The sequence below is a fragment of the Opisthorchis viverrini genome, assembly GCF_000715545.1.
Source record: "Opisthorchis viverrini unplaced genomic scaffold opera_v5_18, whole genome shotgun sequence".
In the NCBI taxonomy this organism is placed as follows: Eukaryota; Metazoa; Platyhelminthes; class Trematoda; order Opisthorchiida; family Opisthorchiidae; genus Opisthorchis; species Opisthorchis viverrini.
The window spans coordinates 2,198,083-2,220,273 of record NW_008751674.1 but is presented as its reverse complement, the minus strand read 5'-3'; the positions used below and the strand labels follow the sequence as shown (position 1 = coordinate 2,220,273).

Sequence of the window (22,191 nt, the reverse complement as noted above, 5' to 3'; positions counted from 1 at the left end):
TCATCCGAGAGGAAGGTTCCGTGACGACTATAAATATAACTTTAACAAACGGTAAACACATAAAGCCACCGTGCCTCTTGGTATTCCGTAGTGGACGGAGCAGGATGCCAAGTACCGTGTTGGGGCAACGAGGCAGAAACTTCCGCGTTTGGTCGAAGTCGACAGCGGGTTTCTCGGTCATACCCGCTTAACCTGCTTGCTTCCATTCGAAAAATAGAACATCCAAAGCAATTTGGGTGAACCTAGCGAAGCGAAGTACCTGCTGAGCAAAAACGTGTATGTTTTCCCACTGCCAAGTTTTGAATCCGTTGGCATCACCCGATACATGCAACGATTCTGAAACATCGCTGGTCAGAAACCTGGGGACACCTCCGATCACCCGTACACAGGTTTATGTCCCGTAACCAAACAATAACAACAACCCTTTTTGTAGCCCGTTTTTACGACCCTTGAGATCCAGCGATATACCCTTTTGACGCCACAAGTGACAAAACAGTAAACATGCCTGACATTAAAAAACACGACTCGAGCCTCGGGGATATGTGCATTGGAGAGAGTGGGCATCCCTGATGGACACCACTTCGTGTACGGAAGCTCTTAGAGAGCTCGTCGTATACTCTCACGTTCGGAACTCTGAGAATACAGAGAGCTTATTATGTTCACCAACTTCCGGGGCATTCATTTGTAAGCAAGTGTGTCAAGCGGAACAAACCAGCCAACTGAGTCGAGTGTGAACAAACCAGTCAAGTGAGTCGAGTGCGCCCTGGAAATCCACGAGTACTAAAATGGTGGGTTGGTTATACATATAGCATTGTTCGTGCACCCGATGAAGTGTGCAGATTTGGTCAACGCCAACAGTCTCGTCACGACTGGGGTCAAGCTGACCCCCCTGTGGTTACCGCACCCACTACGCCCCCTTTTTTGAAGATGGACACTATCACCGACTTTCTTCAGTTGTCTGGGACGGGCTCCTTTTCCCGAATGCAAGGAAACAGATCACACAAGCGCTAACCGAGGAATTCGTGTCCATCTTTGAAAAATGCGGGTGGGAGGTCATCCGGACCAGAGGCTCGGTGGCGCTTGAGGGAACATATGCAGTTATGCACCTCCAAAGTTGTTGGTGGTTCCATATTCACCGTCCAGAGTCTACGTCACCTATGGGCTCCCGGTGGGTGTCAGCTGGTGCCTATGACAATTGCTGTCCGAAGTATTCGGCTCAACGGTTGAGGCGTTCTTGTTCATTCGAGACGGTCATTCCTAGCCTATCATTGGTGGTTTCGCTCACAGATGTTTTCCGGGGACCGGTCTCACGGATCAACTAAATTAATCTGCGAGCGAAACTGGCTTTCTGGGCCTCTTCCATTTCCTTGGCTTTCTGTGTCCATCATACTTCACGGTGCGCTCACTTTCACTTGACGTCTGATAATTCGTCGAGTCAAGTTATGTTAGGTTGGGGGTACTTCTCCGAGATTTGGGCAGTGCCACCGTTCGGTCTGATATTCAATGCTTGGGGGAGTCTGGTGGTGCCGTGCCACAGGCGAATTTCCAGCACTTGTGCAAAGAGGTGGCAGTCTCGTCCCAGTATGAGTTCGCATCTGATGGTGGAGCCTTTGGAAGAGACTCCGGACGGATAACATCCGGANGAAGACTTCGCCTAAGGATAGGCTTTATTCAACATATAAGCACAGTATGGGCTGAAATGACAAGTGAAAGTGAATTAATGGAAATAGCAGTAAAGCGTAACTTTCACTACAGTCACCATGTGGCTAGACGACTCCGGCTATTTCGGAAGTTAATACTGCATAAAAATAGCGTTTGGTCAGCACATAACTGAAGCAATCGTTTACCGTTGTCCGTACGTACCGAGTCCAAATCATTTCGACCTCCTGACTGAGTCTCAGCTACGCTAAGCCTGCCCACTTTCAACAGGTATCCAGTCAAGCACGGATAATTCCGCCCAGCGACTTAGGACGATACCAACCCTTGCACATCCCGCCGCAGCAGCCTCTGGATCACCAGAGATGCGCAACCGGAGGCGAGTAGAGACTGACGGAGCAGTTAGGTTGTTGTCCTGCTTGCTTCAGAATGCGGACATTGAAGGCGGTCAAATAGATTGGGTACCGAGGCTTGATAATTGATTTGCACATACCTTAGGATGTCGGCGCCATGTAACGAGAAGATATTGCACGCAAAACCGACGCAAGATAAACAAAGTCATCAGTCTCAAATGCTGGGCCTAGAAAGAGAGAGTTATTAATGGAGTGGGGAGGGGGGAAGAAAAAGTATGTAAAGAGAAAGAAGAGGGACGTCAGCAATAGTCTGTTTTCGCTTACCCACCCTGCTGTATGCAGCGAGTAAGGCGACCCGGCTGATGGTACCACGCGACCCCTATGTATTGTTAGTTGTAAGTTCATGGTTGTACGTAGGGTGGGCGCCCACATCCAGACAGAACGACGATTAGGGTCCTCGGCCGAAGCCTTTTGCTCAAAAGCCTAAACGCAAGGCAGCAATGTTTCGCGGGAAATGCAGGTACATTATCATTTTTACGGAACATGTCGCCACACATGTTCCAACCTTCAACCTGGAGGACCTGAAGATTGTGTTCGTCAGACCTTTAACCATTGACCAACCTGGTATGAGAGACTGTGTCGCGGGGACAATGGGTCAGCTCAATGGGTCGCTGAGGTGCACAAACCGTCGCACCACGGTAGGGTCCAGTCTCTTCATGACGGGTCTTTCTTTGGGCTGTTTATTATTTAGCGTTTCAGGGATTTGCATGCGCCGTCGTACTCGTTGCCTGTTGGTTTGGATCTCCTTGTACCAATCATGGATAGCTATCTCGACGATATCCAGTGGTCTTATGGCCGAATTAGAGAAGTCAGACAGATAACACTGAACGCAGGTAGCATAACTCCTTTCGCGTTATGCCATTCTTCATCCGCGTGCTCACCACTAGTACGGTATTGGTTTACTTCGGAGGGTTGTTGAGCTGGCTCAGATCGATACTATCGAGCTATGGTAGTTCTTCGAAGGTGGTGGATTAACATGCTTCATTCTGACTTGCGAGCGCCTGAAGTGAAGCGATCTGTCGGGCGTGCACGCACCATGACGTGATCGAAATCACATGTACCCCAAAAGGAACGCCAGTCTTGAATTGTGGCTCCTCACCGGGGGCTGATAGCCAGGTGGCTCAACTGGTTCCATGGCTGGTTTTCAGTTGTTGGCCGCCAAGTCACGCGATGTGAACGTTTTTGTTGAAAGTTTGTACTTGCTAAAAACAGATCATGATAAGCACACAACTGAAGTAGCCGATCGTTGTCTGTGCGGTGAGCATCGACTCCGAATCGACCGCCCAAATGTGATTCCAGGGAGCTTAGACGACCTACTTACGCATTTAAATCGCCTGCAAGGATTACACTGCCAGTGCTTTTTTGCTTGACAAAGGAGCTCGCATAGCTCTCGAATAAAAATATCCTCAGCATCAGAATTGAAGTCCGCTGGGGCATGATCTGACGCTACAAACCGCTTTTTGTGCCGCGAGGCATTGAGCTTGATTGAACTGGATAACCGGACGGCACAAAGATGACTGTTCACTGGGATCCAACCCAGCAAAGCGCGTTCAGCTCTGGGGCTGAGTGCATTCCCACACCATATATTCCACAAGTCATCCCTTCTGGGTCACCGTACACACAGAGGGAGAAATGTGAAAGAGCTGAGTTCATCCTTGGCGTTCTGAGATGCATAACCACGCATGGGTCCTGTATAGGTGTTTCGGAGACAGTTTACATCAATTTTAAGGGAGTATAAGGTTTCAGCAAGCGTTTCCTGTCTGTCAATTTGACATAGAGTACGGACATGAAATGCTCCTGTGTAGAAATGATTTCGTGGATTTAGGTGTTTGTTTATTGTCAATAGGCAGCGCGGAGCACAAGGTCCTTCGGTCAGATAACTGGCACTCAAATGACCCAGCGACGTGTGGTGGGTAACGGTTGGGGACGGACGTTGGTATATACAGAACTGCGCTGGCAAATGACACTTCCCAGTTGCCCAGGCTGAGGAATTGGGGACGGACGTTGGTATATACAGAACTGAGCTGGCAAATGACACTTCCCGGTTGCCCAGGCTGAGGAGGGGGTTTTGGTTGAGGTACCCATCCCTGGGCCTTTGACTGAAAAGTGTGACCCATAAGGCAGTGGGAGGATGTGGGGTTTTGTTCGGGTACCATAATAAGGCAGTGGGAGGATGTGGGGTTTTGTCCGGGTACCATGGCCCCAGCCTCTGAACCGTGAGGCAGCGGACAGTCGCTTTTTGAGGACCCGAAGCCGATGACTCAATAGTCTGACTTGCTCGACTGCCTGGGGCTGGCCTAACCCGAGGGCGGATGGAGTAGGACATTACTGTCCCACTCCTGAGGCGGCTGCACGCAGCAGGTACCGTTTGAGCAGCACTGGGCTCTTTGGTTTTGAAAGTAGTTTGACCGTCTCAAATAATGTGCCAGCGGTCACGGTCAATCGTTGGGCGATCGGAGTGTGGTTTTTAGGGCCAACCTTTTCCAAACCGTCCTTCCTCGGGAGAAGGCAGCATCGCTGCTTTATGAATATGGACATGCTGGTCGCCTGGGGAAACACCTTACTGCCTTCACACTCTTACCCCAGAGGACAGTACGACTTTACTCCCAGATCACCTCGTTGCACGATTACTCGTATTGCGGGGTCTCACTGCTATTTGTCCGACTGCTTCCCTTTGACTTTTCTGGCATGGTTGCACCTTGTGGAACGAAGTTCCGGCCAGTGTAGCCCGCGGATCATTGCAGCACTGAAGCCCGGCAGTCAGATCAAGGCGGCAGCTTATGGTCGGGTTCTGAAGTAGGCGCTCCCCATTGTTCGTGCTTCTTGTGCCCAACCCAAGACAACCATCCAATTAGGCCTTAGCAGCGTTTAGTCTACCTCCCTGGGCGCCCGTGTAACCAGCACTCACAACAACTTTCGGGCTTTTAGCTGGTTGTAAAAGAATATCTAGATTATCGTGGAAAAATTGTTCAACTATAAGGCCTTAGCAGCGTTTAGTCTACCTCCCTGGTCGCCCGTGTAACCAGCACCCACAACAACCTTTGGGCTTTTAGCTGGTTGTAAAGGAATACCTAGATCATCGTGGGAAAAATCGTTCCCGGTGCCCAGCTGCCATGCCACCCGAAGGGAGCACGAGAGCTGGGCTACTGCCAGGTCGCCCAAGCCTAGACAGGGGAAGTCGATAAGCGGAGACCGGGTTCGAACCAAGGACCTTCCGGTGAGTAACTTCACGCTCCAACCGCTTTAACCATCTTGCCCCCCATCATAGGAACTGTCCTTTGCAGATTCTGAACCACATTCTCTCGGAATCTAAGCATGATAAACAGGGTGCAATGGACGCTGCCAAACGAATCATAAAGAAGTGCCTGTCAACAGATCCAAACAAGTGGAGGTGCTTTCATTCGATGGCTCAACCAGATACCCACCTCATCTTATCCAGGTGCATTGGCCTTCGTGTCATCAGATTTGCGCGGCTGCGATGGAGAAGAGAGCGATGAGACAGTCAGTTGAGTGACAGTGCGTGCGTCCTGGACCCTTGTTTCTGACAAAGCATATATCAACCCACAGGGAATCCATCATATGAACAAGAGTTGCTTGTTGTCCTGCTTGCTGCAGTGTATTAACACCAAGCGGACCTGCTTCCGGGGGTTGGAAAAAGACTTCGAGATGCTTAGGGCTGTTAATGAACCCGGAAGATGAAGCTGGGTGTGATGCACAGCGAACAAATCCGCAAGTGCCATTGTTGGGACTCACAGAGAGCGTAGTCAAATTGAAGTGGGTTAGGTTGAAAGAGGGCATACGTGAAACTATAAGAGAGACATCAGCAATAGAATGTTTTCCATTACCTGCTCTGCTGAATATAGCGAGTAAGGTGACCCGACTGGTGACCCAGTAGCGGCAGATGTGGCCTGATATTCGCCGTATGATTTTCATGGCTGTATGCTGGCTTTGGGTGATGTCAGAGTGTCCATACCTAAATGGAATGGCGATAAGGGTCTTCATTCAAGGTTTCTGGCTCAAGAGCCTCACCTGAAGGCAGCGAGTTGGTGCCAGCATGCTACTACTATACTACGATAGTACAGGTTCATAAAAAATTAGCCGCCACTTCAACTGAGAGAACCAGGAGACTCTGTTCGCCACACCTTTATCCAGTGATCAGTCTGATATTGGGAACTCGTGGGTATCACAGTGAAGGCCGTCAGTACCGCCCACAGGGCTATAAAGGTCCACAAATCCCCGTACAGTGAGAGGTTCACTCTCATTGCAGCAGCCAAATTATCATCTACTAAGATGCGTGTTTTCTTTCGTGCTTTGTCGCAACCGCGAGGTGGACAATGTGCTTCTTAGCAAAAAGGTGCAAAGCGGCTAAGTAGGGGTTTTGGTGTTGATGGGGTGCGCCCTCCAGGATTGGGTTCCCGCGACCCTCCTTGCGCTTGGCTAGCGACGTTACAATATGTGATGGCTAATAGAAGGCAGTGGCGTTCTTGCTGTGTTTTCATCCAGGTTTTCAGGTTAAGTGGTTGAAGTTGCCACCTTGAAATGCTTGTGGAAGACCAGCATCAGTTCCCTCAGCCACGCTGTTTTCCCTTTTCTTCACTTTGGGGCTTTAAATATAACTGAATCAGCCTTGTCGGGCTGCATTGAAGCACCAGTGTCAACGCCGATGTTGCTGTCTCTGTTGATAAATGATTCTTGATACTAACCGCAATCCAGGTCCTCAGGCCTGTTTAATACGATGTTGCGCCCACGTACTACAGCTGGAAGTTACTGAGTAGTTGTAAAACGAAACTGCTCCACGAAGGGTTTTTGCTTCGAACCCGGCCCTTGTTTCTCGATTGCTTATCTCTGGAAATTGGGTAGTGTAGCAGTAGCTCATCTTATGCTTTATTCTGTTTGAATGACAACTGTCCATCGAAAGCGTACCACAGTGGAACAGCCCTTGTGGATACCGGTGGAAGTTACACCACCTTTTGATAGCCGTTTACTGGACTTCCAGAAATATATGGCCTACGTAGTTATGGTCAGTAAAAACAGACACCAGTAGCCCCTCCCACTGCCTGTCGTATATCTGACCATATTTTTTCTCTATTTGTAGGTTTCTCACTAATTTTTATACTAAACCAGCCACTTGGTGTAAAAATGGCGGAAACCAAAAACGCTGCATCCATCCCGGAAGATAAGGCATCAAAGAGTCGCAAAAAGAAATCGAAAGTCATTGGTTAGCCTTCCTCATGATAGTAGTTTCATTTTCTTCACCAGAACAAGCCCTTCGCGATTTGCCACAGGATGCAACTCTCGAAGACAAGTTTGATCTGATCTGCCAAAAATATCAAGACCTGTTGCACGAGGAGAAAGAGGTTAATACGAAAATAAAACAATACGAGCAGGCTGCGCACTCGGTAAGTCAGAATGCAGGCATATCATCCGTACAATCAAGGTAATTGGCCTACTCAAGGCCCTTTTTATTCAAGTTGAGCAAATAACAGTTGTTTGAAGCCTTTCATTTCCATTCTGCATGAGTTCGTTTGGGACAGTGTTTTTTTTGAAATAGCTTGTTGCCGTCCATCCCAAGCGATGTAAGGCTTGGAGGGAGGCGAATGATGGAAGAGGGCGACGACGGAGGTATCCTTCCCGTTGCAAATGTTCCTGTGTAGTCGATTTGTTCAGCCCGTTCGTCAGCAGACCAAAGGGCGCTGGCGTGCGCATACTGTCCCTGTAGACATAACAATAGTGTGCAAGTCCTAGCTTACCTTGGAAAATGTTGCCTGCGTAATCCTTGATTACCACCATAGGTTGCACTGTAAACCCAAACAGTCTGTGTCCGTTTTCTGCAAGCTGTCGCTCACTGTCACCGAATGGGTTCGCTTAACTGCAGCCGTATTGGAGTGCGCGACTATGTTTCAAGCGTTTATTACAACTATGGTCAGGTACAACCGAACAATGCACCTCTTTTGGCGACCAAGTTTATCTGTGGGCTTCTATTCAGACGCAGAATCAGTCATCAGCATATCCCCTTTTCCGCCACAGAATCACACGAAAAAGACCGAACACTTACGAGTGATATTCGAATGTATATTTGCACATTGTTACGCAGAAGATGGAGGGGTATTAGTTACGGATTCTCTGTAGAAGTAGTGAAACATGTTCGAAACAGTAAAGAGAAGCGTCAACATGATGGAGATATGAAGAGGTGCTTATGAGTTCATGGACATAGGAGTTGGGCTTGGGCAACCCGCCAGTATCCCAGCCCTTGTGGTTCCTTTTGGCGGCACAGAAACGGTGTTACAACTGAACCATCATCTTTCATCTTATTTATATAGTTGTGGCAGGAGCTTTCTGGGGAGGACAGTTCTGAAAAAGAATGATGAATTGACCAGTTTATTTCAGTAGTGGGATCTCCAGTGGGTGGATCTCCCTGACAGGATCCTCCTACCTCCTTTACATGATGAACCACGAAACTGTCTTCCCAATTGCCTCTTAGGAAGCGCGAGCGTACTTTTTTTTTTTACACCCATACCCCTCTGCCCACCAAAACTCCATAGTCCCGTATTTGGTTCGACTCAAGACTTCATCTCTGTATCGGTCCCTTGGTTTCCTGCTCCGCCCACTATGGTATATCAAGAGGCACGGTAGCTCTACACAGCCCTTTATGGAGACAAAAGGAGAATCATTACATCTGTATTAATAGGGTAATCACATGGTGTTGCACAAAGTCGTGCTAGAATCTCCGTGATGGGGCGAGAAGCGTCGAGTCAAAGCTGCTCGATCCGCATTGGCTGGTATTCTGATCAATCGGGGCATGTCTTCGTTTGGTCCGCTTCCTGCACGTGACATCCGTCCAAATGATGTGATGTTCGGTTATTAGGGACGGCTGACCTCCGTATACGCAGTAGTCTGGTTGTAATGGAAGACAGCTGAATCCAAGTTGGTGCTCTCATCTATGATATTCTTCAGGTGAGCTGCTTTAGGTTTCAGTTGGTACGGTGCTCTAGGCATCACAGTATGTTCTCTTGAAAGAACACTACTCATAAGGTTGCTCAAAACTCTTCGGTAGCCGGCGACAGGTCTTGCCCTTCTTAGAGCCCATCAGGTATATGTAATCTCCGAGTTCCCTTGAGCCTCATGTTCTCCGTCAGCCAAAATTGTACGAAATTCGCGAACTGCATTCATTCTTTTTCGCCAATTTGGTTTCATCGGGTGACTCACTTGAATCCCAGCGGGGTCTCACTTGAGTCTCCTGTTAAAAACAAATTGCTTTTGCAAATGAGCGCATTTCGTAGACTTTGGGTTGCACTAGAACATGGGGTTGATGGAAAATCTGGGAGTGCGCTTACCTGACTATGAATCGCTTTTGGTTGTGCGGCACTCGGCCCTCTTTTGCTTCATCTACCCAGCTGAATGAGATCAGGTGCAGCTGGGAANCTCTGTGGTGGTTTTAATGTGTGCATTCCTTCAGAAGGCCCCCATATATTCCGCTGTTCATTTTGTCCATCACATGTGGTTAGGTAAGTCCTTGGAGTTGTAATATTTTATTCAATTCCCTCTTAATATTCTCTCCAGATTCGGAATGAGCGTGATCAGCTACAAGCTGAACGGAATCGACTGATCTTACAGAAGGACAAACTGGAGACACTGTGTAGGGAGTTGCAAAAGCAAAACAAATTGGTGCAGGTAAGTTTCATGTTTTTTTGGAAAGCTTAAATGGAGCGCTGACCAATCCTGAGTTCAGTCTTGCCCGGGTCAATGAACCTTGGGAGCTAACTAGTTTGTTTAAAAAACCAGCTACTTATTCATTTGTTAGTAGCTAGTGTTTGAGGCGGTCGGTACCCAGATTCGGTGCCGAGCTTCCGTTTCCTTGACGTCACGCCAGAATGAACTTCACAGAAGTCGGTATACCATTAGAAGACATGACCTGACCGAGATATGAACCTGTGTATCTTTTTTGAAATGAAGCTAAGTCTTGTCAAATGTCCGTTGAACAAAGTTGGCGAGACATTTGGTCACGATGCTCTCAACGCAGGACATAGTTTAGTATGAGAATCCCTACTGAGAGTGGATACGCAGGGAAATGTATGCAAAAACCTAGAACATCCTGTTTAAATGGAAACCAAAGGAAATATTTCAGACTCCAAAGAGTCTACTTACACACGACTGCCATCTATAAGGGAAGTTTTTTAGGGACGGTCACACGTCACCCATTAGTTCTTCTTCGATGAATGTCAACCTTTCGGTGGAGCCAATCTAAGCTGGATAGCCGAGAAGCACTTTCGGGAATCGTCAATGCATCTTACGAAACTCAGAGAGTTTCGAACCCGCTACCGTCCGACCAGTGGTTAAATCAAAGCACGAGATTTCATCCTCTCAGTGGAGCCAATCTAAGCTGGATAGCCGAGAAGCACTGTTGGGGATTGTCAGTGCATCTTACGAAACTTAGAGAGTTTCGAACCCGCTACCGTCCGACCAGTGGTTAAACCCTAACGTGTTTGGCCACGATAGACTGAACAGCATTGTGACGAGCTCTCACGTAGACACGACATAGTGCCACTCATCCTTCAACAAGGGAAGCCACAGCATGTGATCACTTATTGATTGGCTCCTCGAGTGGTGACTTCTCAGAAGTTAGTTTCACAACCCGATGAAAGTATCTTTCCTTTGAGCTGCTTACTGTTTCACATTTCATATTTGTTTCATATTTCAAGTGAATCCCCATCTTCTGAGGGCTTCCCTAGATAACTAACCATCAGTCGTTTGTTCACTGTTTACCCACCTAGGAAGAAAGTGTGGCTCGTACGAGGGCCGAAGAGGAGAAACGTCGCGAAGTGGCAGACCATTTTCAGACGGGTATCACTTCAATCCAGACTCAGCTGAATGAGTACCAGACGAGGAATTCGGAATTACGAAAGGAAAACCAGGAGCTTGCAGACAAATTGAGTCAGTTTATCAAACAACACGAGAAGCGTGAGGAGCACGTTGAGAAGGTTTGTGATTGTTTTCCGTGCTCCGCTTCCGTCTCTTTCATTATACCTAAAAGTCCAGACCGATCATGTATCCTTGTGAGCATTTATAATTGTCTACCTTAATCGAGCTGGAGTTGCTTTCCTCCGGCTAGACTATTCTTCTCGGAGGGCCTTAACAACTAAAACACATATGGGGGAGCAGCTGGAGGTAGCATCTGTGAAACGATTGTATTTCTCGGGATGAACAACTGTTTTGTTCAGTTCCATTAGGATTTCCGGTGTCCATTTTTCTGTTTTCTTTAGTCTTGTTCCTGGCGCATATGTTCACATGGTTCACGAACTCATAACTTTGTAGACTTTGATCAACAGTGTGATTAACGTGCACTCAGACAAGATGTAGCGCTACTCACTCGTCCATCACGCTTTTAGCGTCACGTGATCTGACGTCGAATGCCTTCTGGGGTGGGAGACTGACCCGATCTGTTGAACTGTTCTTTCTGCCCAACATTATTCATATTTTGTAGGAGGTGGAGAATTGGGCTAGATGGCTCAGGTTGTTAGAGCGTGAATGTACTACCCGGAAGGTCTGTGGTTCAAGCCTGACCTCTGCATCTCGACTTCCTCTGTCTAGGCTTGGGCAACCTGGCACTATCTCAACCCTCGTTCTTTCTTCGGACAGCTAGGCACCGGAAGGGTAACAGTTGAACGAGGTGGGGAATAGCGGGTGTTCGAACCCAGGGTCAGGCACTCGAAGTTGTGTAGAATTTCACTTGTCTTGGAAGTTGTATTAGTTCTTATTGTAGTGTGGCAGATGAAGTCGGTGCACGAATCTGCGAGGCCCGGGTCACGATTGCCAATTCAAGACACCTATGGCGTCAGAGCGGTATATCCTTGAATCTCCAGGGATGTGTTTCAGGCCACATTGCGGCCTGTGTTCGTATATGGCTTTGAGCCTGTTCAGGCAGTGGAACTTATGTTTCCAGGTCTTTGACAATCGTTGTCAGAATTTTAACTCGTGTGGGTTGGTAATGAGATAATTAGAAAGTTAGTTTTCTGTCGTGCAGCGGGTACTTCTGTTGTAGGTGCATTGGTTAAGCCATCTTTTGTGCATACCGAACCGTCGTTTGCCGAAGAGAGCTGTTTTACCTGACCAGTTCAGAGTGGTGGAAGCACCATAGTGGTCAACGGATTACCTGGCAGTTCATCGAAGAAATTACGAAAAGTTTGGGTGCTGTTGGTACAACTCACCTTCTAGGATTGGGACCGGATGATCCCCACTGCATCTGGTTGAAGATGCTGCAAGGTGTCTGCCAATCGATGTCAGTGACATTATTGTTATCAGTTTCTATCAGATTGACTGAGTGAGGGTCCGGAAGTGTATCACCCCGGAAAGATCGTAGTCGACTAGCAGTGAATCAGTTCCCCGTCCACCTTTATCCTTTTCTTCACAACAAGGCTTTCAAACAAATCATGGTTATACGGCAGCGAAGAACACTGATGCTATTCTGTCGATGATGATGATGATGAATCGGGATTTCATCCTGTAATTCTGTCCGTACTTAAAAGCTGAAACGTGTTCTACTGCTGTTACATGGTTATCGGGGATAATTTATTTGGACCCCCGACTTCACAGATAAGCGTTTGGGTGCCCAATTATTCGGACGCAAATGGCAGATCAACAGTGTAGTTACAGTGCGCTCACATGAAACAGTGTTTTCTCATCTCATTTGACAAAGTTTCCCATGAACGCACACAAAAATAAAGCAAATTTGTAGATAAAGCAACGTGTGGACACCGGGTACCGTTCAACGGCCACATTTGTGAAGAATAGACTACTGCTCTGTTTATCAACAAGGAACCGCATTCGTGGTGAGCATTCAGTAAAGGGCGAACTGAGAAAGATCGCGAGTTCGGCAGACATCTCATAAACGTGCGACAGATGGTCTATCGTACTTTGGTTTCGCTTAATAGCGGCGCATTCAGCTGTAGCACCCTTCCGGTGCCTAACTGCCATGCCACCCGAGGGAGGCACATGGGATTGGATACTGCCGGGTTGCCTGAGCTTAGACAGGGGAAGTCGAGAGACAGAGGTCGGATTTGAACCATGAACCTTCCGGTCAGTAAATTTGCGCTCCAACGACTGAGCCATCTAGCGACGCGGTATGAGATTTCATAGATTCTACCTTAACGGTGGACACTGACTACATAGGAGACAAGTACTGAGTGCTCGAATGATCGCTGTGCAGAGGCCGAATTCACCTGAGTTTGGCTTGAGCCATTGCTTCTGGAGTAGATGGGTGTTACTGAATATTTAGTACGTTTTATTTATTTGAACTACTTGGAATCAGCTTATTTTTTCAACTGCTTATGCCTGATTTGATCGAGATAGGGCTTTGTGTCTGATTGGGCTTGTGGTTCTATCGGTTCGTCTGTTCTTGAATGTTCTGCTCGAATCCTTTTTCCATAATAAAAAATGGAACTAAATTGTATTGAGGGTTTACCCTTGACAGTTACCTCATCGGCCGCTTTATTCATATGCCTACGTGATGTCCTTTTAGCTGCTTCAAGCTCGTGACCTTGAAGTCAAACTGGCTGAGGCAAAGTTGAACAAAATGCAATGTTTGTTGGAGCAAGAACGAGTGAAGTTTCAGCAGAAGGTTATCAATATGGAACAAGAGTCGAAACTTATGAAAGAGCGGATGGACATGCATTTGGAGCTTGAACAGAAGCTGAAAGATCAGGTAAGATTTGATTTTAGGCGCGCTCTATTTTGCTCTCCGTTGTTGGTGTCGGTCAGTTCAAGGTACTCCTCATTGGCGCGCGTTTATCATGGCATGGACAACCGACACGTGTAATCTAGACTTTTGGGATCTCCTGACTGACGTCCTCCAAATCCGAGTAGATTAGGATAAAGGCAATCCTATTGGGAGTGAAACTGTTGGGCGGAATTCCACGCGGATTCCGCTTTACCGCTCGCACGCATGTTACCGCCCTGCCGAGAAGTCCATCCCACGCAAGATTGGCCAAGAATTCGGGACGCTTACCAGTCCAGCATGAAGCCGAGATCTGATTGGTCGAAAGTCTGGACCCAACAGCCAATCATGATCCAGTATTGGCCGAATGCTATTTGCCAATGGCGCATCGAGAACGCGTCAGAATTTCCAGAAAGTTATTGCCGCCTACGCTATATATATGAAGTGCTGTACCAGTGTTCCTGACTTTGCTTGGGCGTTAATGTACCTTGTGCACCTTTGGTGGTTGTTTTGACGAGAACGCTAGCTTGGGAGGCTCAGACCGAGAACTAAGCTGGGAAAAATACAGTTACTACAGAAACTGAGCCTTTCATTATGTTTCTTGTAACGTTTAGGAAAGAAGTCTACTAATGGGTCCCATTTGTTTCTCTTTTAGGAAACTAGTATTTCTCGCATGTTTTTAAAAGATCGAAGCCGGGTTCACTGTGCCGAAAGCGCATCGCCGTATGTCAATATTCCTAGAAAGTGGCAACGAGGGGTTTTGTCTGCCTGGCGGTGGTGGCAACTGGACAATTGCACCCCTTATGTCATCCGTTTAGTTATCCGACTCCATGCTACGTCTACGTTCTTGTGATGTTCGTTATGTCTGTCCTTCTGCGGGAGGATTTTCCTCTATAGATTTTCAGGCCGTTCACTGTACTCAAGACCAACTTAAGTAGCCTCCCAGTTTTTTGTTCGAATCCCGTTCCTTTCGATTCGTTGCTGTCGCATCACCAGCCAAAGCTGTTCGTTCTGAGTAGACCTCAGTTAGGTAGTCGGCTATGGTTAAGTTTACCGTCTTTATCAAACCATTTAGAGACGTGTACTATCAAGGTCTACACTCAAATCATACTACTGATAAACGGCGTCTCCTTCGATATGAGTTTTATCGGGTCGCTGGTACGGCGGAGTCGTCTGTCGGAATTTCAAATAAGCGGATAGTTTCACACGGTAGCCGCTTTCCTTTCCTTTGGCAAAGGTTTTGTTCTATAATTAAAGACGATTCGAATTTTCACCGAGATGGTCAAACAGTTCGATTCATTTACAGCCTGCTAGGCTGAGTTTCTATGAACTGCATTCTTCCATTACGTATCAGATAAGAATGCTGTGTGGCACATGGGGGCTTTGACTTTTGAGACCCTTCTCGTCTGTACCCGTCAAAATCACTAATACGATGTTGTGATCTTCATATAAGTGGTGATCTCGAAATATCTCAGTGGTTCAGGCGTGATCCAAAAGGTCTGTTTCGCGTATCCAACCCTTGCATCCCGTGTCTAGGCTTGGGCATCCTGGCAGTATCTTAGCCCTTGTGCTTTCTTCAGTTGGTGTTGCAGTTAGGCACCGAAAGGGTGTTACAGCTGAACGATAAACAGTGGGTTATCGTCCGATGTGAGCTAGCTGTATTCAGTTGCTCATTCAAGGGCGAGATGGACCAAGTGGTTAGAGCGCGAATCACTGACCGGGAAGGTCCGTGGTTCGAACCCGACCTCTGCCTCTCGACTTCCCCTGTCTAGACTTGGGCAGCCTGACAGTATCCCAGCCCTTGTGCCTCGTTCGTGTGGCATGGCAGCTAAGCACCGGGAAGGTGTTACAGCTGGACAGCCGAGCTTTTGTTCTATGGCTGAATAATTTTGACAGAGGCGCGATAAGGTCTTTGGATCCGAGATGTTACGCATTAGAGCTTTGATATGGGGCTCCAAAAACAAATTTCTACGCAAGATCACCAGAGCCAGAAGCTTTACTGTACCGTAGCCAAACACAGATCGCACGTAGCAGGGACATCAGATGGCTATCGATTGGAGACCAACAGACGGGGAGCTTATCCATCCATCATTAGTGTTGGAGTAAAAATACTAGCGTTACTGTCTTGTAGGAATGCCACAACATTCAGGTGCGTACTCATTCGTGTACCGGTATCTTCACCCTCTTACAAACTCTATCTAAAGCACTCGGTGTACTAACGCACTTTAAAAGTTACGTCATTACTTCTCGCCTCAATCCACTGGTCAATTTATCCTGTAACAGCCTTTGCTCATGTGTCTTTTTTGAGTCCGTGATTTGTATTGTAGATCTTTTTGAGGTAGCCACGAGTCTTTGGCTGACTCTTGTACTCTGTAATCTCCGACATATCCTACAATAGTTGATCTCTCATTTACACCGAATGGGTTGCAACAGGGGACTGAGGGAGTTGTCCATGTTATTAGGCTTTACACATACAGTCTCTGGTGGTTTCACAGGCCATTTGTCTGAAAGCCTGCGAACGATTAGGTTTATTCCGTTCGTTTATTCACTAACGATGAAGCAACACGCTTTTCACCCTCCTTTTCTGCACCAACCAACCGCACAGATCGAGTTTTACAAAACGAAATACCAGAATTTTAACAAAACCATCGCAAAAAGCAACAAATTATTCGATAGTGCCAAGGACGAAATGGAAAAGGTAAGCAAGTTTTGTAACGTCTCACTGAGTTATCATCCTCCTGGGTGTGCCCACGTGTTGGATTTGCTGTCTAGTTGATCCGAGAGCAATCACAGTGTTGTCTTTTAGTACTCGTGATGACGTATGGACTAAGATACGCGCTCCTAGTTGGGAGTTTTGAGTCCATGAATCACATCTCGGCTTTGTGCTCTGGTGCACCGGAGGAGCGTTGAAGTGTGATTTATGACTTTAACGTCTAGGAACGAACTCGAGAACGAGTATTACAGTAACATGCATAAGATAGTTGACTCCTACCCATTCTATATAATATATTGGTTGCATGACATCAAATCCGAGAAACAACGATGTGTTTCGGTTTAATTTATCGCGCTGTTGATGTCACATTTGCTGTTTATACATAAAACATTGTCTTACCGTCTTTGGTAACCGTACTGGACCCTTAAATGTTCCTTCTAGTTGATTACAGAACGTGATCAAACGTTCGAATCAGTTCTAATCGGATAATGGGCTGTGCTTTTATGCGGATGGCCGGTTTATCTACTTACGACTAAACACCCTCAGCACTGACCACTTGTTCCTGATCACCCCTTACTTTTGTACCCATTCTTTCTATAACCTGTGAGATGGCTCAGTGGTTAGAGCGTGAATTTACTGACCGGAAGGTCCGTGGTTCGAACCCGACCTCTGCCTCTCGAGTTCCCCTGTCTAGGCTTGGTCAACCTGGCAGTATACCAGCCCTCGTGCTTCCTTCGTGTAGCACGGCAATTAGGCACCGAAAGGGTGCTACAGCGAACCAGACAAGTAAGGGCTTGACCGAATCGATGTTTTCCAAACACCCCAAGGCTTTTCAAACGGTTTTACAAATCCCTGTGACCAGTATTCCGATTTCTACACTTGACAATTGAAATTCAAGTATGGGAGTCTTCTTTTCTTATACATGAAGATGTTGTTTACGTGGGGAAAAGCAGAACAAGTAGCATGTCATTAGATTATCGACTTTTATCGGGATAACTCAAATGCCAAAGTGCGAACCACTGATTGGTTGTCCAAGCCCGGCCAGCAGTATAAAATGTTGGATGGCATCGACTTTTAAATTTATTGGTGAGGAGCACCGCTTGTTATCCGTACACTTTTTCGACCTGGCTACTTTTCCTTGATTGAATAACTAAACAGTCCATTGACATCACTGTCCAGCAATTGAGCCTCATCGGTCTACCGATTGACTGTTCTAGCCACCGTGCACGTATTGATCATCTTCCGGCTTTGTTTGTAAATAACGCCAAATTGAAAAAAAAACGACCAAGGTTGTCGATTTGCCATGATGTCGTCACCGAGTTTCGGAAGGTGTTAGTTTGTTCTCGGTCTGTTTCGGGCACATTTGCACGTAGACGCATCGTGGGCACGCTTGAAACATTCGAAAGCCAACTCGAATGCTTCCTGACCGTCTACGTTATCATCATTCATGTAGACGACGCTTTGACGTTTGTCCATAGTGGCCCCACTGTAACTAAACGCGGGGAGATGGGTGAACTTAGCATGAGTGAAAAGGAACAAATTGGGGTGAACTTAGCATGAGTGAAAAGGAACATTTGTGCCGGTTTGCGCTGGTTATTGCTCATCAAAACTGTGGCTGTCCTCGGAAAACAAACGCAACAAAAGGCAAGGCAGGTAAATGGCGCTTAAAATTTTGGAACGAATCAAGTTTTATGAAATTTAAGCTGTCGTTTGACAGTTATGCAGCACCTATTGAAAGTTCGAATGCTACGAAATTAGCCAGTAATCCTGCTAACTTGCCAACTTGCATTGATCGGTCTGTGCACCTATGCCAACCCCCCATCCGAATGATGATCGTAGTTGACTTCATTTGGGGGTGGGGTGAGATGCCTCAGTGGTTAGAGCGCGAATTTACTGACCGGAAGGTCCGTGGTTCGAACCCGACCTCTGCCTCTCGACTTCCCCTGTCTAGGGTAGGGCAACCTGACAGTATCCGAGCCCTCGTGCTTCCTTCGGGTGGCATGGCAGTTAGGTACCGAAAGGGTGCTACAGTTGAACGGTTTTTTCTTCATTTGGGGGTAGGTGAGACCGACTGAACTGCGTGGGCTTACAGTACATTTCTTCGCGGTGGAGATGAAAACATTCTGCCGTGTAACATTTTACACAGCAAACTACACTTGTTACCATCTGAAAAGTCTGTCCCAAAAGGCCAATCCGAAAGGGTATCTTCCTCAACGTGGTCTCCTAAGAATTGTCAAACCAAGCCTCAGTGGACCAACCAACGGTAGTCTTTTCTGCCAGGTAATCCCTGCAAATTGCAGGCACTTATATTGTCATGCAGACGAGATCGCGCTGACGCTAAATCACTTCGAGATCAGTTTTCGTCAGGCTATAATACAAGGTAGGCTGGTGATCGAATTCTGCATCCACGTCTTTGCTGGAAGGAGATTCTGTGAGCCAGAAGGTGATCCTTCAAATTGCATCGATTTCAAGCCAGATCTCACGCTCCCGAATGAAGACCTGTTAGCTAGAGGCTGGCTTCTCTTGGGGGACTTGTGTAGCTTAACAAGGGATATACCACGCATCTGCCGTGATTGGTTTGTCGGAGATATTCCTTCGTTGTAATGTACCACTCATAAGGTTGCTGAAAATCCGTCGACAGCCCAAGACCGGTTTCGCCGTTTTTGGGGCTCGTCAGGTAGGCGCGGTCCCCGGGTTTCCGTCAACCTTATGTTCTACTTGGAACCAAATTGCACGAAATTAGCGGTTCGACGTCCCATGGGAACGTCGAACGTTCTTCCAGTGTATATTTTGTTTTCAGTGATAGAACCATGCTTTTCTCCATTTTGCATACATACAGCTCACAAAACGTGTCAAACAGTCGGAACACGATGTCGTTGAGTGGCGCGGGAAATGGGAGCTCAGTCAGCGTAGCCTACTCGAGGTCGCCGCGGAGAATAAGAAATTGACCGAGGAGGCTGCTATAGCGCGCAAGCAAGCCGAACGGATGGGCAACCTTTGTCGGGCTTTGCGAGCCCAACTGGAAGAGATGCATCAGTCGGATGGAACAACATGTCAGCCTAATGATCGGATTGTGAATTCTGGTCAAGTCAAGAATCATGACGATGGATCTCCCGAAGGTTCTACTCCGTTCGATGAAACATCAAGTTCTTCTGAACATGCCGATAGGTTTCACAACAACGCCAATCCCGAGGCGAAAGAAGCATGTACACCCTCAGAGTCATCCCTCCCAGAAAATCCGCAAACAGAGCAGAAGATGGTCGGTGAGTAAAGTCGCTTAATTTTTGCCTTCGAGTCACATCTTGTTCGTCTTGTTGACCAAAAGTCTCATTCTTTACCGCCATTTCGTTATTCCGGATTGCTCTGTAGAAATTTGGGGACTGCAAGGATACAGTTCAACACGCATCACACGATTACTGAGGGTTGACGCGGGGTTTTGTGGTAGTATCCCCTACAGTGATGCGGACGCACTCTGTAGCTGAATGGATGCATCTCAGCAAGGCGCTACGCCAGATGTATAATAACAGGGGTTTTCAGTAAATGCTGAACTGTTCGAGTGAGTTTGAAAATTTCTCATATTCTACGGTAGTCGTCACCCAGACTGCAGATGACCTTGTGCACAGCGGTCAGGATGGAGTCGTTCTCCAGGCTAGACTAGGAATCTCGCTCATAGACGACCGTTGTGTTGTGACAGCCTGAAGTCCAATCTATTGCAGTTCATTTTACCGCGATCAGAAGATTTATATTGTTTCAAAGGCGCCCATGGGATAGCTCAGAACAACTTGGAGGGTTTAACAATTTAACAATCTAGTCTAAGATGACAGGAGGTTTACCCACAAAACGAACGCTGAAGTGCTTCAAATTTAACCTTTTTTTGGAACGCATACCCACGTATTTGTGCCATTTGCTTTCATCCGAACAGGCTCATCTGAGTATCTTGTCCCCCTCTGCTTCACTCATTTGTTTTTTTAGATATCAGTCAACCAGCAGAGACTCGAGCAGAAGATCCATCTGCATGCGACCCTTCTGATTAGGACTATTATCGAGGGAGAGCCGGCCTACCCACCTACACATCCGCAGTTGTGACTGCCGACTTGCATTTGGACACCACGATCGTATTGACACTGTCCTTCAAATGGCTGTGCCTACGTTCCTTCTTTCCACAAAACCACATGCCCACTATCTCCTAGTACAATTTCACTGGATGCTCATATAACGAAACACCTACTTCTACCCTTGAACTTGTATTCGCCTATCGCACCTCCGTTTCGGATCCTTTACGACGTCTGAATCGTGCTCAGTGCCTTATCTTCCTTATTTAGACACCAATGTGAAGTTTTCACACACTGTTTTTACTTGTTTACTATCTTCGATGCTCACTCGCCCGCTTTACTACTCTCTAGCTTGAACTTACGCGTAGATTGTTCCGCCTACCAACCAAGTTGTTATGTGCTTTTCTAATCAGCGTTCGATCGTGGACGTTCAAGTCGCTCATCCAGGACATTCAATCGAGTCATATCGGATTTGGTGTCGAACTGGGAAACCGTTCACCTGCGTGTTTGTTCGCAGCCTGGTTGTACCTAGAATGCAGTCTGTCCTCGTGTAACAAAAGGTATGCCAGATATGCTGTTTGATGGTCGATTTCTCCTGGTACGTCAGTACGTTGCGTAGAGACCTCCGAGAGGGCTGGATGAACGACGCAACTGGCCATGCTCTGGTACCTTGTAACGTGGCAACTGTTGCTGCGTCCAAAAACAGTCGTAAGCTTGTCAATTACAGGTTCCATCGTTAGACAAACGCGGTATAACACATTAAGCACGATCGGGTTGCCGTTGTAACGTGGCAACTGTTGCTGCGTCCAATTGCGGGTTCCATCGTTAGGCAAACGCGGTATAACACATTAAGCACGATGGGGTTGCCGGCTACACACATGGTACATTCATTCATTTGTGTGCAGGATGGTGGCGCCATCTCGAGGAACCGTTGATTCACATTATGGTTAATCCATAATGTTTTAGCCCAATGTCTGAAGCAACATCTTGGAAAAAGACAGCCATTTTCGGCGACTTTCTCGCATCAGTTCTCTCGCTACTCCTTTGACCTCCGCCTGGTAGTCTTAAGCGATCTGAGTTGTTCGAAATGCGCCCAACCAATCGCAAACGGTTGATTTCTCCGTCCTCGGAAGGAAATAAATTGGGTGAACTATGGTCGTTGGCTTGTTCGCTGAGCTGGGCAATTTGGTTGCAAACGTTTCATCACCAATCGAGGTGACAGCATCAGTGCGTAGTTGTGCGTAGCGGTGGGTTAGTGGTTGTGCACAACCACTAACTCACCGCTGGGTGAACTATGTTGTATCACTCCATTATAATCAGCTCCTCATGACAAATTCTTTGATTCGGATGTTTCCGCGCTCAACAGTTTCGTTTAAAACGTCGCGCTCTTCTGCTTTGCGTATAGAGTTTCATTCTCCGGCGTTTCTCCTTGTCCATGTTGCCTGAAAGCAACTCAGGCCATGGGTAAGATGGTACCGCACGATCCCTCTTTTGGCACTTCGAATAAACAGAAAACGTCGACTGCAATATACGACTTGTCACGTCCCACTCTGCGCGGCATTAGAGAAGGGATCGTTGCGGAGCGAATCGTTACATAGGAATAGTATTGTTTCCCGAAAGATATCCATCGTTTATTCTAAAAAAAAA

The 22,191-nt window shown here is 47.2% G+C and overlaps 1 protein-coding gene across 1 annotated transcript; it reads left to right on the top strand.

Moving 5' to 3' along the window:
* Window positions 1–7,292: 7,292 nt before the first annotated feature.
* Window positions 7,293–21,112, top strand: T265_12831 (hypothetical protein; the record flags this gene model as incomplete). Its single annotated transcript, XM_009165792.1, has 7 exons — window positions 7,293–7,468; window positions 9,630–9,740; window positions 10,841–11,047; window positions 13,585–13,767; window positions 16,385–16,477; window positions 19,332–19,755; window positions 20,465–21,112. The coding sequence occupies 7 exons, from the start codon at window positions 7,301–7,303 to the stop codon at window positions 20,524–20,526; spliced, it is 1,248 nt and encodes a 415-aa protein (XP_009164056.1).
* Window positions 21,113–22,191: the final 1,079 nt, after the last annotated feature.